Source organism: Equus caballus, chromosome 7 (assembly GCF_041296265.1).
Source record: "Equus caballus isolate H_3958 breed thoroughbred chromosome 7, TB-T2T, whole genome shotgun sequence".
Classification (NCBI taxonomy): domain Eukaryota; kingdom Metazoa; phylum Chordata; class Mammalia; order Perissodactyla; family Equidae; genus Equus; species Equus caballus.
Genome location: NC_091690.1, coordinates 41,710,091 through 41,724,557, shown reverse-complemented (window position 1 = coordinate 41,724,557; position 14,467 = coordinate 41,710,091). Strand labels below are relative to the sequence as shown.

General features: G+C 48.2%; 1 protein-coding gene across 12 annotated transcripts in view; it reads left to right on the top strand.

Annotated features, from left to right (window-relative positions):
* OPCML (opioid binding protein/cell adhesion molecule like) overlaps positions 1-14,467 on the top strand; it is a 1,020,600-nt gene that overhangs the window by 548,308 nt on the left and 457,825 nt on the right. For 5 of the 12 annotated variants that reach the window (XM_070273001.1, XM_070273000.1, XM_023646459.2 and 2 more), the window contains one exon: positions 4,799-4,883. The exons of 2 other annotated variants lie outside the window; for them this stretch is intronic. In XM_070273001.1, the coding sequence (XP_070129102.1) occupies positions 4,799-4,883 (85 nt within the window). Of the gene's footprint in view, positions 1-3,231; positions 3,506-4,544; positions 4,884-14,467 lie in introns of those variants that run through there. 5 more of the 12 variants (XM_023646454.2, XM_070272999.1, XM_023646455.2 and 2 more) reach the window with 5 other exon arrangements.

Below are 14,467 nucleotides of genomic sequence, written 5' to 3'. Positions count from 1 at the left end.
AGCCCAAGCACAGGAGACCCGTGTTAGGAAGGATGTTGTGTGCTCTATGATAGAAAGAGGGACAGAATACGATTCAGCTCATTCAGCTCGTTCTGGCCTCAAGTCAGCAACTGACTAGCGAAACCATTTGACATATTTGTCTCAGTTTGCAAGAGTGCAAAAAGACAATGAGAAGTGAAGTTCCTCATTGCTGTCTAGCACTGACCGTGTGGGCAGCTGTGGGATGGGGAGTGCTTTGGGTTTCACAGAGAACAGCACTTGTGTCTCATCCAAAGTATTGTGTTCTGGCAGCATGTATTTCCATTTCTTGGAACTTCCTTGAGCCTAAAAATAAAAGGCCCAGTCAATTCTTACCTCTCTGTTCGCTAGCAAACCTTTCCGGCCCCTCAGGGCCCCGAGAGAGCTGACTTCTTCAGGTTCCGCCACAGTGCCTCCCCAGTCTCTCCGCCCCACGGGGCCCTTACTGACGGAGGTAAGTTCCTGTATTGCAAACAGGCATCACACACAGCCTTCTTACTTAATGTTTCTTCCTAATGCACACACCCAGCAGCTGGCCACAATCTCCTCTCAGATAAACACAAGCTGTAAGTTTTCCTTATTTATGAATAGCACAAAGTTGGAAATTGCTTTTACAACTGGATACACATTTCATTAAATAAATTCAGATATTTCCATTAGATCCAGAATTCCCAACAGCCATCCTCATCTAGGTAGCCCCTCCATGGTCAAATGAAACCTTGTTAATAACCACTTTTGCTCCTTAGGTGACTTCTGATTCTAAAATTGGGTCTTTAAACTCAGAGAAAGACTTGTCCTGTTTCCCATACACACACACAAAACTTTTGGACAACTTGGGGATTTGCCTACCTGCTATGGACAGCTTATGTGCTCACAGAGCCACTTCTGAGAAGACACCTGTGACATTGGGGAATCAGGCTTCTTTTTATAGGCCAGGAGAAGTAACATCTACTGAGTTCTTACTGAGTGCCAAGCAGGATGCTGATTGCATTACACAAAGTATTTCATTTAACAGTCACAAATACTGTACACGATCATTACTATCATTGCCTCTATTTACAGATGGGAAAACTGTGGATTAGCAAAGCTAAGGGAGTTGTGTAAAGTCACCCAGAAGTCAGGTTTAGAGGCAGGATTCATGCCTACGCCAGGGCCCATGCTCCAGTTCTTACCTTCCACAGCAGAATCACGGGCTTTCAGCTGACCGAGATCACAGATCAAGACACCCCCAAACCCCATCCGACAGGTGAGTTAGGTATTATTAGACATCAGTCACACAGCTGCGAAGTCCAGGAGTCACTATCTGAAGAGCAGTCCAACTTCGGAACCAATGTCTTAGTCAGTGCTTTAATTTGTCCTCATATAATTTGTCTTCATACATGTCATCATGCTCCAAGAGGGGTCTAACTGGGGGTCTCTCTATCTGGTACTCAGTCAAGCATTTCATAGGAAACTCCTGACAGAAACTACTTTAGTTCTTGTTTATTGTGAACCTCATCCCTTTTTCTCTTTTGCCCTTCAATTTGGTTTGGCCTTCTATTCTATAAATGGATATACTGGTCCCTAACAAGGTCTTACAGATGAATGAAATCTCCCTCACAAAACTGTACACTGGCATAGATTAACACAAAGATCAGGCCTCTGCAGTTCTTTCCTGACCCACTAACCCTTGAGTTCAGCCCATTTATTAACCCATACGTGTCGAACCATGAAGCCAATTTAAAGAAGAGAAAGATGTGAGCCCTGCTCTCTAGGACTGCACATACCTACAGGGAGGGGAGCCAGCCCTGCAAAAAACGGATCCTTGGTTTATTCCTTCCTCAAGAGCAGGCTTTATCATCTACTATTAAGAATGCATAATGCCTCCCTTCAACCTCTTTCTGCCTCTCTTCTTTCCTTGCCCCAGCTGTTCTTCTCCCACCTGGAATCTCATGCTCTTTCCTTCTTTCTTTTCTTTCTGTATAACTCCTCCCATTTCAAGCAGCTGCTGATTTAGCATTTAGCAACTGCCCCTATTTGCATTTCCCGAGAAGCACTAGGACCAACTGGTACAGAACAGCGAACGTCATCTGAGCGCCCCAGAACCAAAGGGCAGGAGCTGGGTGACTTGTACGGCAGCCTGATCCAACCCCGCTGCCGCCACCCCCACCCCGCTCACCCGCCCGCCCCCAGTGTTCAAGATACAAACTCTGTAATCGAAGAAAATCATAAGCACAGTCTCACATTCTCAGCTTTACACAGATAAAGCACCAAGAAGCCTTTCCAGTCTGGTGGCAATGCACCAGAGCACCGCCCAGTCTAGAGGATTAGGCACGACGACCTGCACACAGAAGGCCAAGGCAAGCTCAAATCGTAAGAGAAGGCGTGTGGGGGAGCCCGGAAGAAGTACTAGTTTGGCTGCTCTCTGAGCCCTTAGCCTCTCCTCTCCGCATCTCTACTCCTCTCAGCCTCCGAGCCCCGGGAGCTCACTGGTGAGGGCTCCTCACCACTCCTGCCTTTGTTAAGATCTGCTTTCCGGAAAGGAGCTGGTAGATGTTTTCACTATATTAAAACATGTAAAACATATATGACACGACTAGTGACAAGTATTCTTTCTTCTTGAGGTATGCTGCTCTAATTAAAAATGCGCCACCGTTCTTCGAGCGGGGATGGGGCAGCAGTTCTTGGTGCTCAGCCCCAGGAACTGAGAGCAGGGGACGAGTCTTTGTATCCTTTAGCAACTAAAGTCACAAATAACAACAGTTTAAAGCTTATTTTTGAATTAAATTTCGTTGTAACAATCGTTCAGAGCCCAGTCTAATTTAACAAAAGGATTTGAGAAAGAATATAGCAAAGCAAATTCACACAAACAGCGTTAAACTAAGATCCAACGGTGGGAGCCCTGCAGTAAGGGTGGCTCCTGCCAGCGGGGGCAGAAACAGACCCTCCCGCCAGAACCCAGGCCAGACTGAGCTCCAGAGGTAAGGGCTGAAAGAAATGAGTCCCAGCCCAAACAAACTGATCGGCTGGCCTCTAAGAAGGCCCTATCACCGGGTCCTTTCCAATCCCTTTCTGGTGCCACTTCATGCTGTGATCGCAGAGCCATCGATGGATGGATTTGATGACAATCAGTCCTATACTTTTTAGGATCTCTGTGTTTTTCCCAGCTCCTGCTTTTTTACAATAAGATATGTGAGTCATACATAGGGAACAGGATGGGGACTATCTTGCATGTGGTGCGGGGAGAAGAAATGCAGATTCGTCAGTTTAAGAGAGAGAAAGTCAAGGGCCACGAGTATTTCCGAGGTGGGTCATCAGAGCAGAAACCACGCTCCCTCTCTCTGCGAAGGCCCAGGAGAGCTCTGCCATAGGACTGTAGCTTGGCCAGGTGGAGAACGGGAGGCAGTGGCGGACGTGCACACCGGTCCAGGAACCTGGAGAGGGGAACGTAGTTCAGTTCTCCAGGGTTGGGTTTGGCAACTTCTGCTCTGGCATCCGAGGAAGGAAGGTGCGAGCGTCAGTTTTCTATTTGCTGCTTTCCCCAGAACTCCCCCTCCCGCCCCTACTCCCCACCCCCTTCCCCTTCGCCCCCAGGCAGGGGAAGCCACTGAGAGGCGCGCAGCATTCTCTCGGCTGGCTCCGGGTGTCGGGGGCAGAGTACCGGGGGCTGCGGGGCGGGCCTCCCCCCGCTCGGCTCCCCAAGCCGCGTGGGCGCGGCGGGGGTTAAGGTGGGCGCCCTCGCCCCGCGCCCGCCCGCCCGCCCGTCGGGATGAGCTCGCAATCGGCCCGCCCGCTCGCGCCGGCACCGGAGAAAGTGGCGGTCAGTGATGGAGCCGCTGCCATGACAACCCCGGCGGTCGGGGCCCGCGCGCGGCCGGGCTGCTCCCGGGAGGAAGGCGGCGCGGAGGCCGGGGGCGGCCGCTGAGCGTGGCGTCCGCGCGTCCGCGCGGCCCGTGCCGCGTCCCCGGAGGAGGCGGGGGCGCCGTCCGCCCAGCTCCCCGTGCGCCCGGAGCCTGCGCCGGGCGGCGCTCCGCGGGCTGGCGAGCGCGGGCCGGGCTGGCCGCCAGTCGCCAACCGGGCTGCGGCGGAGGACATCCACGGCACCGGAGGATCCTCGGGCTGAGCCGGCTGCGGGTCCCTGCGGTGGAACTTTTTACCGCCTTTGGGTTCCGGATTTGAGACTTGGGCTGCTTTATAAATATATCTATACATATGTGTGATCTAATAAAACATTTTCTCCTCTCCTTGAAGCAGCAGCTTTTTATGACATCTCCTTTATGTCAGAGACACTTGCCTTGCTTCTTTGGGTTATAAACTTTTGATGCCAAACCTCTGCAGAATGTGCCCAACTGAATCTTAAAGTAGCATCTTGAAGAGAGAGGCAGAGAAAGAGCAATCTGTGACCTTCATACCTGCACCTTCCTCCTTCCTCTCCCTTCCTGGCTGCCTCCCTCCTCCCCAGGGGAGAGTCAAGAAAGCTCTTTTTGGATGCAGGAGGGGGCATCTGGTTCTGCTAGGCTGGAAAGCTGAGGCAGGATTTGAGGAAGAATCATTAGACTCCGGAGAGCCTGGAATCGTTTCTTCTTCCCGCTCTCTGCTTCTGGCTTGCTCCATCCCTTTCCTCTCTCCCCACACCACTTCCTGAGACCCGCTGGTGTGTGGGGCGGGGGACAAGGACCGTGCCGCTGCCGGAGTCCTGGGAAGTTGTGGCTGTCGAGGATGGGGGTCTGTGGGTACCTGTTCCTGCCATGGAAGTGCCTCGTGGTCGTGTCTCTCAGGCTGCTGTTCCTTGTACCCACAGGAGTGCCCGTGCGCAGCGGAGATGCCACCTTCCCCAAAGCTATGGACAACGTGACGGTCCGGCAGGGGGAGAGCGCCACCCTCAGGTAGGGAGCTGTACTTCAGCGGGGTGCTGAGCCCCTTGGATGTGAGGAGTTGATTATGAGGGTAGGGGCGACCAAGAGAGAGAGAACAGAAGGCTTTTGCATGGGGGAGTGGAGCCTGTGAGAGGGCCTTTGGCAGGAGGCCCAAGAGGTGCCCACTTGCGTACTGTGGCAGCTAAAACCCATTCTCCTGGACAGGTTTGTCATTTGCTCTGGCTTTTCTGGCTCAGGATCTTACAAGTGAACTCTGAGGTCCATGCTTGGTCTCCGTGAATCTTAGGGCCCTGAGATGGCTGGATTCACTTTGCCTTGGCACGGACATGAGAACGTGGGAGCCCTGGAATTCAAACGCTAAGGGGTCAGTTTAAGATCACTGGGTGCCTTGGTGGCTCTCTCACAGGCCAGAAGCTGTGTTATGAGGCAGGGTAACGTCCAGGTGGGCTGCCTCACCCCCATTAGAAAAATACCTAAAATTGCAGGCTCTGGAATTGCCAGTGCTGGACCGTGGCCCTTTATGAGTCTGCTCAAGATGTAGCCGTCTGTGTCAGCCCTGTGTGGTGCTCCTGGGACCCCTGTGGTCAGTTGAGGGCAGTTCTGTCCGTGCAGGCCTGGGCCCAGGAGAGGAAGCGTGTAGCTTTTGTGCAAGGACATCACTGCTGCGCGAGAAGCACAATGGGAGAGCTTTCTGTTTTACCTTAATGAGTTACAGAGAAGCGCTTACATGCTGGAGGCAGAGGGTGGAGATTCTTGGAATATGAACCTTTGGGGACCGGGCCTGCTGCAGCAGAGACTTTAATAAAAATGCAGCCACCACTTTCCACCAGCTCAGCAGATATCATCTTTTATCCCTTTAATGAGGCAGTTCTGGTCCTAGGAGACAGATTCAGGGGCGTCCCAGCTGAACTCTGGCTCACGACGTACACAGGGTGAATGCGTTTGCCCTGTCAGTGACTCTGATGGTTATGGTGAAAATAAAACATTCTGCCCCAGATTTTCCAGCCACAAAACCTGGCTTCTCCAAGGAACAGGTGAGGGTGGTGTTTCTTTCCTGTTCTCTTGGCTCCCCTGGCTGAACTCTCCCATCTAGGCTGGGGAAGGAAAGACAGGCTTCCTGGGACACTGGCTAGTCTTTCCTAAGCCCAAGGGCTGAGGTTGGGTTCTTGCCCTTTTGAGTGATTCTTAGCTGAGTCTTCTTTTGAGCTAGAGAACAGGTCCCACAACCTTATCTGCTAGTACTCAGGGCCCCAGGAGGAGAGAGAGAAAAGGAGGAACTCCCTCCCTGAGAGCAGGAGGGAAAACCTTCCTGGCCATGTGGGCCCCCCATAGCCTGTCGCAGACCACAGTGAAATACGATACTTCACTGCCTCAGAGCAGTTTCTGGAGCCCACTCCCTGAGAAATAACTTGTGGGGTGCACATTTGCAGCAGCCCAGTCGGCTCAAAGATTGGAGCAGCTCAGGGGATCCAATGCACCTGAACCAACAAGACACTGGTACATGTGAGTAGATAGGAAGGTCCTTGACGCTGCCACACACCTCTCTTTATCTTCTAATCTGCTGTGGGGGCAGAGAGGCCCAGTGTTGAGTAAAGCCTCAGCGCTGAACTTGCCAAAATCCTCTGTCCTCCTCTTGCCCTGAAACTGAAACCAGAAACTTAAACGCTCGAGCCTTCTGCTTTCCCAGATGCACGAAGACTATTCCACCAGCAGAGGGCCAGCTTTGATCGACCTTTTTTATTAGCTGCTGGCCTCTTTTCCGGATCTTCAGTTCTAATGTTTAGCAGCTGGGCTTGGGAAGGGGCTGGGAATTAAAAAAGGAAAAGCTGAATGGTTGCTTTTTGTGCTTTGTGGACAAGAAAAACCAACCTCCCATGTGCCAGTATAGCTGCTATCTGTTACCTGAGTGTGTGCTGCGTTTTTTAAGTAAGCCCATGTTGTGTGTTGATTTTGCCTCTCTTCTTCTGTATAATTTGCCCTGAAATAGAGAAATTCAGCACACTGTCCACATTTTAATCTCTTTATGTGCTCCTTCTTTTACCTCTTGTTCTCTTCTCTTTTGTTACTTTCCACTTTCATTTTTATCGGATGCCTCTGTTTTATATGCTTTTGCCTATTATTCATTCTCTTCTTTTTTTGACTTTATCACTTAATTCTTATTATTCTCTGTTTTCTTAAAGTCTTGATTTCTCTGCTGTCACAATGTTTCTTAAAACAACATAAACATCTCCTGCAGATTTTGGGGGTCCCGATCGCTCTCCTTTGGTTTTCCGTGCTCCTTTGGTTTATTGGCTAACAGCTGTGTGCCCGTCTCGGTGAAAACTTGTCAGTCCGCAGAGGGAGAGTCCTTGCTTCTCGTCTCTGGAAGGCCATAGCCTCGGCCCCAGATAACTGCAGCATGTTTGATTTTGTGTTGTTTGTTGCTTTTAAAAATTGTAATCCTTAAGTATAGTCACTCTTTATTCTCCTTAAAGGTGTTCTATTGGGAATTCAGTGTTTGGGAATCTAGTGTTCTGAATGCAGCACGTGTTCTGAATGTATTGAAATATTGAATGATTCCCACACCTGTCAGCCACAAAACGTCTTTTCAAATGTGGCTACCCTGGATCAGAGTAACCCAAGCCTGTTTCTGAGTCTTGAATGGCGTCACATAGGAGGCCAAAGCCCTAGTAGGCAATCGCTAAGCTTGGAGAAGGCTGGTTTCCCTCCTTGTGATGGCAGTTTGTCATGCTAGGTCTTTGATTGCACCGAGGGACGTCAGGAAGTGACGTGCCAAAGACCACGCTGGAGTTTCGAACGTGGATGAAACTCATTTTATACAAATGAGGCAATATTGTCTTCCTCACAGCTACTTCACAGGGCTACTTGAAAAGTAAAAATAATTATGTGGATATTGAGTTATTTTGCCTACTTGGAAGAGAGATGATATGGAAAATGCAGCTGGTTTTCACTATGGCTGAATTATAGTTTCTATGAATCTGATTTGAATTCATTATTACAAATGGGCCCTCTTGGCCAGAATCATTTCATTACAATTATCTGCTGTTGGGTTAAAAATGTTCTGTGCCTTTCCATTAGATTAAATATGACAAGTATCTAGAAGTCTTGTGTCTGAATCAGTGCCACATCAGGAAAGCAGCCCAGGATGCTCCATGTGGTCAGCTGGTGTCTGCTAAGCCATTTCGGTTGCATGGATGGTAGTCGATGTGCTTTCTTCATGGGCCTCACTCTCCCCTAAACTGCCTTCAGTTCCTCAGCGGAACCACCTCATCTGTGAACATGAACGTTTTGAGGGGATAGAGGTGGGAGTTGTTGCTGTAACTGTTCCACTAATGGGAAAGTTCCAACCAACATACTGGGTGTTTTTTAAAAAAATTTTTTATATGGCAGGATGCTCAGTTTTGCTGATTCAGGCTGCTGATGTGGGATTATACCTAATAACTCTTTTCTGAAATGTCCCTGCATTTTCATTTGTAGTTCTGAGCTAATCCGTTTGGAACCAAGTATTTGAGGGTTAACTTCTGCCAAGAATAATCTGAGAGCAGGATTTTGCAGAGTAGCTGGGGCAGTCGAACTCCCAAGGACAACATTCTGCTGTTTGCCTGGGTGTTTTCTCTGTATTTTGCACTCACCATCGGCAGCTTTTATTTTTGTATAAATTATAAAATTCAGAGTAGCCACTAGGTTATTCAAAACAATTGTATGCCTTTGGCATTTCAGTGTTTAAGTTGCCTAAGCTGAATAAGGACTTGGGTAAGTGCAAAGGCTTTACATAAAGACCCTGAAGCAAGCACGGGTCCATAAGGGACCCCTCCGGTGGTGATGCTGACCTGGGCTGCACACTGGACTTACCTGGGATGCTTTGTAAAGTCCACTGCAGGCTCCCAGACCAGTGAAATCCAGATCTCTGGAGTTGGGCATAGGTGTGGACATTTAAAAAATCTCTTTCAATAATTCTAATGTGGAGGCAGAGCTGAGAACCACTGCCCTAAAGCCGTTTCCTGCCCAGAGCGTGTGGCTGGTCTGCAGTGGCCCTGCCCCCACGGAAGTGTCTCCTCCACGCGTGCTTGTAGCTTACACTCAGGGACTGCCTTGTGCTCCAGAAAGACACTGGGCTGAGGCGCCTGAATACCTGGGTTTGATTCTTATTTTACCACTCACTGATTTCTTCAGTCCAATGGTGTACACATGGGAACGGTATCTGCCCGTGTATGACATCAGGTGAGGAGGTATATGGCATTATTCTCTTAACTGTAAAGCAACATAGGCATGCAATTTGTTCCTGGTGCTGAATGAAACTCTGCAACAACCACTCTAATACTCTCGGTCTTTTCCGGAGTCTTCTGCTCTACCTCCTCCCCCTCCATTCCCCCACACGTACACACCTTTACAATGTACTAGTCTCTTCCCAGTTCCACCCAGCATCCTGCTTTCTGCTGTGGTTGAGAATTACCCTCATCTCAGGGGCCAGCCAGGTGGCACAGCGGGTAAGTTTGCACCTCCGCTTCAGCCGCCTGAGATTCGTTGGTTCAGATCCCGGGTGTGGACATGGCACCACTTGTGAAGTCATACTGTGGTAGGTGTCCCACATATAAAGTAGAGGAAGATGGGCACGGATGTTAGCTCAGGGTCAGTCTTGCTCAGCAAAAAGAGGAGGATTCGTGGCAGATGTTAGCTCAGAGCTAATCTTCCTCAAAAAAAAAAATTACCCTCATCTGAGTTCCAGTGACACTTGCTACAGACCTCTGTTCTAACAGATGCACACCGTGGACCTGTCGTTTATGTGGTTGTGGTCAGACTGTGTGCTCTTGGAGGAGAGGAGCCATGTCTTCTGTCCTGAGCACAGATATCATGGTGGATATGAAGGATTAAAAAATAAGCATTGGTTGACGGCTTTAATCCATTTTAACGGGAGGCACTCTCTTAGAATGTTTCGTTACTTCCACAGCGATGAAGTGCTTGTGTGTAAAGAGTTTCATGCTCTTCAACGTGTGATGCTGGGACATTCAGGCACAGCTGTTGGTTGGAGACCTTGGAGGCCTGAGGGACTTTTGGGTTCTGCTTAAATCACTTGCCAAAGGGGACAGATGAATCCACCAGTGGTCACAATCTGATGTAAAACTATGCAAAAGACTTTACTATCCCTGAGGGCAGGGCCCTGAGCAGTGCGCAGAGCTGAGAGGAGTCTTAGCAGTGGGAGAGTAATATGTTAGGAAGTGAGGCTGCCTCTGTGGAGATTTGCCTTGCTGTAGATACCAGGAGATAACCAGAGCAAGGAGGCTTAGGGGACAGACAGGCTTGCCCAGCGACTCGCCTGGAAAATGGGTGTGTCAGCCCTGGGGCTTGGCTGCAGGATCCAGCAGGCCTGGAGGAACAGGGCTGGCTAGACTCTGACCCTGTCTAACGCCACTCATTGTTAGGAATGCGTCTGCCTCCCTCAACACATATGGCCCATGCCACACACCAGAGCCGGGGCTGGGAAAGGAAGTTTTAACACGTTCAAGATATATGCTCCAGGGCTTTCGGAATTGCTCTGGAAAATGCAGCAGCTCTTATATAAGCTCTTTTGCTCATGTTTTTGGCCTTTAAGTAAATTTGACCCTTGGGTTCAGTTTAGTCCGTCATTCTCATTTCCCTTCCTTCCAGCTTCTACTGTGCTCACTCAGAGGGAGCAGGGGAGCAGAGCTGCCCTGGCTGGTGTGTGACAGATATGATGGGCTCCAGCAGTGGGATGCTGTGGAGAGGGGGAGCCAAATAGGTCTTATTTGACCTTCCCAGGGGAGAACTTTTAAAATTACTTATTAACGGGAAGTAGTTTTCACAGTCAGGAGTCAAGAGGCAATCATGGTCCAAGACATCTTTAGGGCTGGCAGAAATTTGCATTAAGTTAGGAGCCAAGTGTTAATCTTTCTTGATTTTTTTAATCCAGACAAGACAGCACCAGCGGGTTTCAGGTTGGTTTGTCTGTTTATTATTTGCCCTGCAGGAAGATACTTCTGCTGATGTTGGGGCTAGTGCAACTGGAGAGAAAGTTGACCTGGAGAGGGTGTTGGGGAGAGGCTGCATGCTCAGTCCTTTCCCACCTCCCAGGAAATGACACCTTCCTGGAGCTTCTTGTACCTGGTGTGTCTTTTTTAAGATGTGAAAATTGAAGTGGTGAAGTCTTTGCAGCCCAGCACTTACCCTGCCTCGATCCGTGTCATTTCCTTGGTAGAGAAGGTTAAAGAAGGGAGTGTTTGAGCCTCTGCTCCCCCTACAGGATCATAGCACCGACCCTCTAATAAAATTTGCAAGGGGGGCTTTTAAAACAAACAACCTCTGTTAGCCATGATTTTCCTTGTGTCACATGCCAGCCCAATTACTAATTGTTTCTTGGAATTCTCAGAATGCTATGACGCCCCAGTGATCGGCCTAGGAGACTGACGTTTAGGAGAGTTAATCACTTGCCTTTGGTCACACACTTATGTGTTGGAGTCTGGCTTTGTTCCTGGAAGAACTTTTTTCTCCCTCTGGATTTTCTGGTACCTGCTTCCGGTACAGAGGACAGAACAAGTTTCCATGTGCTGCAGGCACAAAACACAGAAGCACTCTTTCTGTTCCTGGACCTCTGTTTAACCCAAGGTCAGGAAATCTGCCTTTCAGTTGAGGCCTGTAGCTGTGTGCTGTCCGCCTGTAGCAGTCTCCTTTGTTTTCTGGTGCTTAACTCGCCTCACCTGCACTGAGTAAGTGTCGCTCTGTCTTCTGGGGCTGGCAATAGTGCGTGCTGCGAACAGTGAGCACAGTGACAGCCACAGGGAGGGTCCAGCGCACTGTCAAGATGACCACTGGTGCTCTTAGCTTTGAACCTGTCCTAAACGTTGTACTCTCCTGTTGCATCATCTCCCACAGCACACACAGGACCCTGCAGACTAAGACACAGTAAGCAGGCTGTTTGTTGACAAGAACCCAGTGATGCCAGAGTGTTTCCGTGGGAGCTGTGAGGAAATGAGGGATCCGTACGGAAGTAGAGAATGAACAGAAGTAATTTTTTAAATCCTAAAATATATGTCATTTCATAACCTCCTTTCCCCATCCTTGTACTCATGTTTTAATTTAAATCATTAAGGCTGTGAGAATAGAGAAACACACCTTCTACTCACCTTGCTGATGATTCATCCCCTAGAGGCAACCACGTGACCCCTTTCGGCCTCCTTTGCCCAGGAGATGGTACATTTTGCTTAAATCAAAGAGGTGCTGAAGGACTTGACCTAGCTTCCCATAAAAGTGCTGATCAATAAAATGTTTAAAATCAGTTTTGAATATTAAACATTTTCAGTGGGTCTGAAAATTTATAGCATCTCGATTAACCAAGTTTCCATCGCATAATGGGAACAAAGAATGTTTTAAGTGGTTGTTAAGCATTCTGGCTAGCCTACAGAAGGTAATTTAACTCATAATTACCCAAAATGCTATATACTGGCAATGAAGAATAATAGAAAACAGTGTTGTCATAGAAGAAGTAATTACGCACAGGAGAAAAAAGTGAATATGATAATTTTCTATTTATCATGAATGCCAATGCTGAAGAAAAGTAGACCTAATTAGGGGAGATAATATGGAAACATTTTCTCAAAGATGTTTCTGAATACTTTCAAAAGTTTTGGAGTTCGTATTATTGTTTCTGCTGTGCCAAATTTAACTTTAAGATGCATAGCTTTCATTTTATTTGATTCAAGTATACATTTTCCACTTCTCTGATGAATGGGGATATTTTCGTAAATATTGATGAAGAGAGGAAGATAGATAAACGGATAGAAAAATGGAAAGAAGAGAGTAGGCAGGAGATTTTTCCTGAGGTGTCAGCTAAGAGTTGAAGGAAGATAAAGGAGCTAAAGAGGAGGAGAAAGAGCATACCTATGAAAAAAAATAGCCTAAAGTGGAATTCCCAAATAGTCAAAGGTAGAGAAAGGAAGGAGGAAAGAAAATGGTAGACAAGAATTACCGCATCCCACCTGCTGAGTTTCTGGCATCTGGATGTCCACATCCTCCTGTCCACATCATAGGACCACACACACAGGTGTCCAGCACTCATCCTAGGTCAAGGCAAAGAGCAGTTTAGGGCTCAGGTTCTCGTTGCACTAGGATCTGGCTCTTTCTGAACTCTACTTCCCGCCTAACCCACAACTGTCAGTCCCCTTCTTGTCCCTGAGTCATAGCCCATGTCTTGCTACTCTGTGTGGGACTTCCCCCAGGACCTGGTGATGGGGAGTTGGGAGTCCTTCCTTGTCCTGCCTGAACCGCTTCTCCAAGAGACCATGTCCACTCTCGACCTCACTCCTCTCAGCCTAGTGGTTTATGGACTTTCCAATGCTTACTGTTTGCCTGCCCACCCGAATGTCCATTCTGGAGACCACTTCATGTCCAGGCAGCATATGAGGGCTAGGCCAAGTCACCCTTGCTCCTCTGCAGTTAAACTGTTTATTCTCAGATATATGGATTGTCATATCAGCTATTTGTCCACCTTGACTGAGATTGGTTGTGAATGATACCATCACAACATACAGTCTCTTTCTTGCTCACTGTTGGGAACTCCCCATGATGGATAAAAGAAGGAGCCAGCATCGATTACACAGGGAGTTGAATCAGTCAGGTATTTTCTTGGAGTGGCCTTGCTCACATTAAGGTACTTGACCATAAGGCCTCCTGTGTAAGAGGAGGGAATAACGGTATTCAACTTTGTACTGTCCTGGGCTTTCTATGCCATCTCTAAGAATATTCCCCTCTCCATTCTTGTTTTCATTGCCTCCAGGCCTTTTGTTAAACACACTAATATCCTCTCTTCATCTTGTGTCCCCAGTGCCCACTACAATACCTAACATGGAGTAGGTGCTCCAAGTTTGTTGAAAAGTTGAATGCTTATCCCTTATCTCCGTCTCTCTGTCTCTCCCCCTCTTTCACACACACACACACACACACACACGCACGCACATGCATGTGTGCTTTTTCTATTGAAGATATTCTCACCTGTTTTGAAGCAATTAGGAAGTCACTGAAATTACAATCAGAGATGCTAGCATTTGAATCCTTGTTGAGATAGTGATCTCTCCCTAGATAGTTAGTATTTAACTTGTCCTGGCTGCTTCTCTTTATTATAATTTCAGTATTTGCAAATTTCACAATATTCTTAAAGCTACTGGTAGGAGATTCTGAGCAGTTGCAAGGAAGGTTGGTCTGTCTCCTCCCTTTTTATCAAAGTTACAGAATAGAGGATGGCACATTCTGGACGGATATCTGCAAACTTCAGGGAATGGAGAAGCCGCCGTGGGTAGTCTCTTTGCATTGCAGAGGGCGTCTCAGGATGAGGGCTTTATGGACCCATTTCTCTGACCGTCCGAAATGCAGCTGCTTCTGTGATAAGCTCTCACTGTGATGTCCCTGAATATGTCTCAACAGCACATCCCCTGCTGTACCTGTGGACTGGGGACAGTTTATGGGGTATTCTTGATTATATGCTCCATTTTACAATTGACTAGTCAATGGGTGCTTAGTGAAGTAGAAGATAAATTATAACCCCTATCCAAGAGGTTTAGAGTTTCCAGTCAAAAAGCTCATTT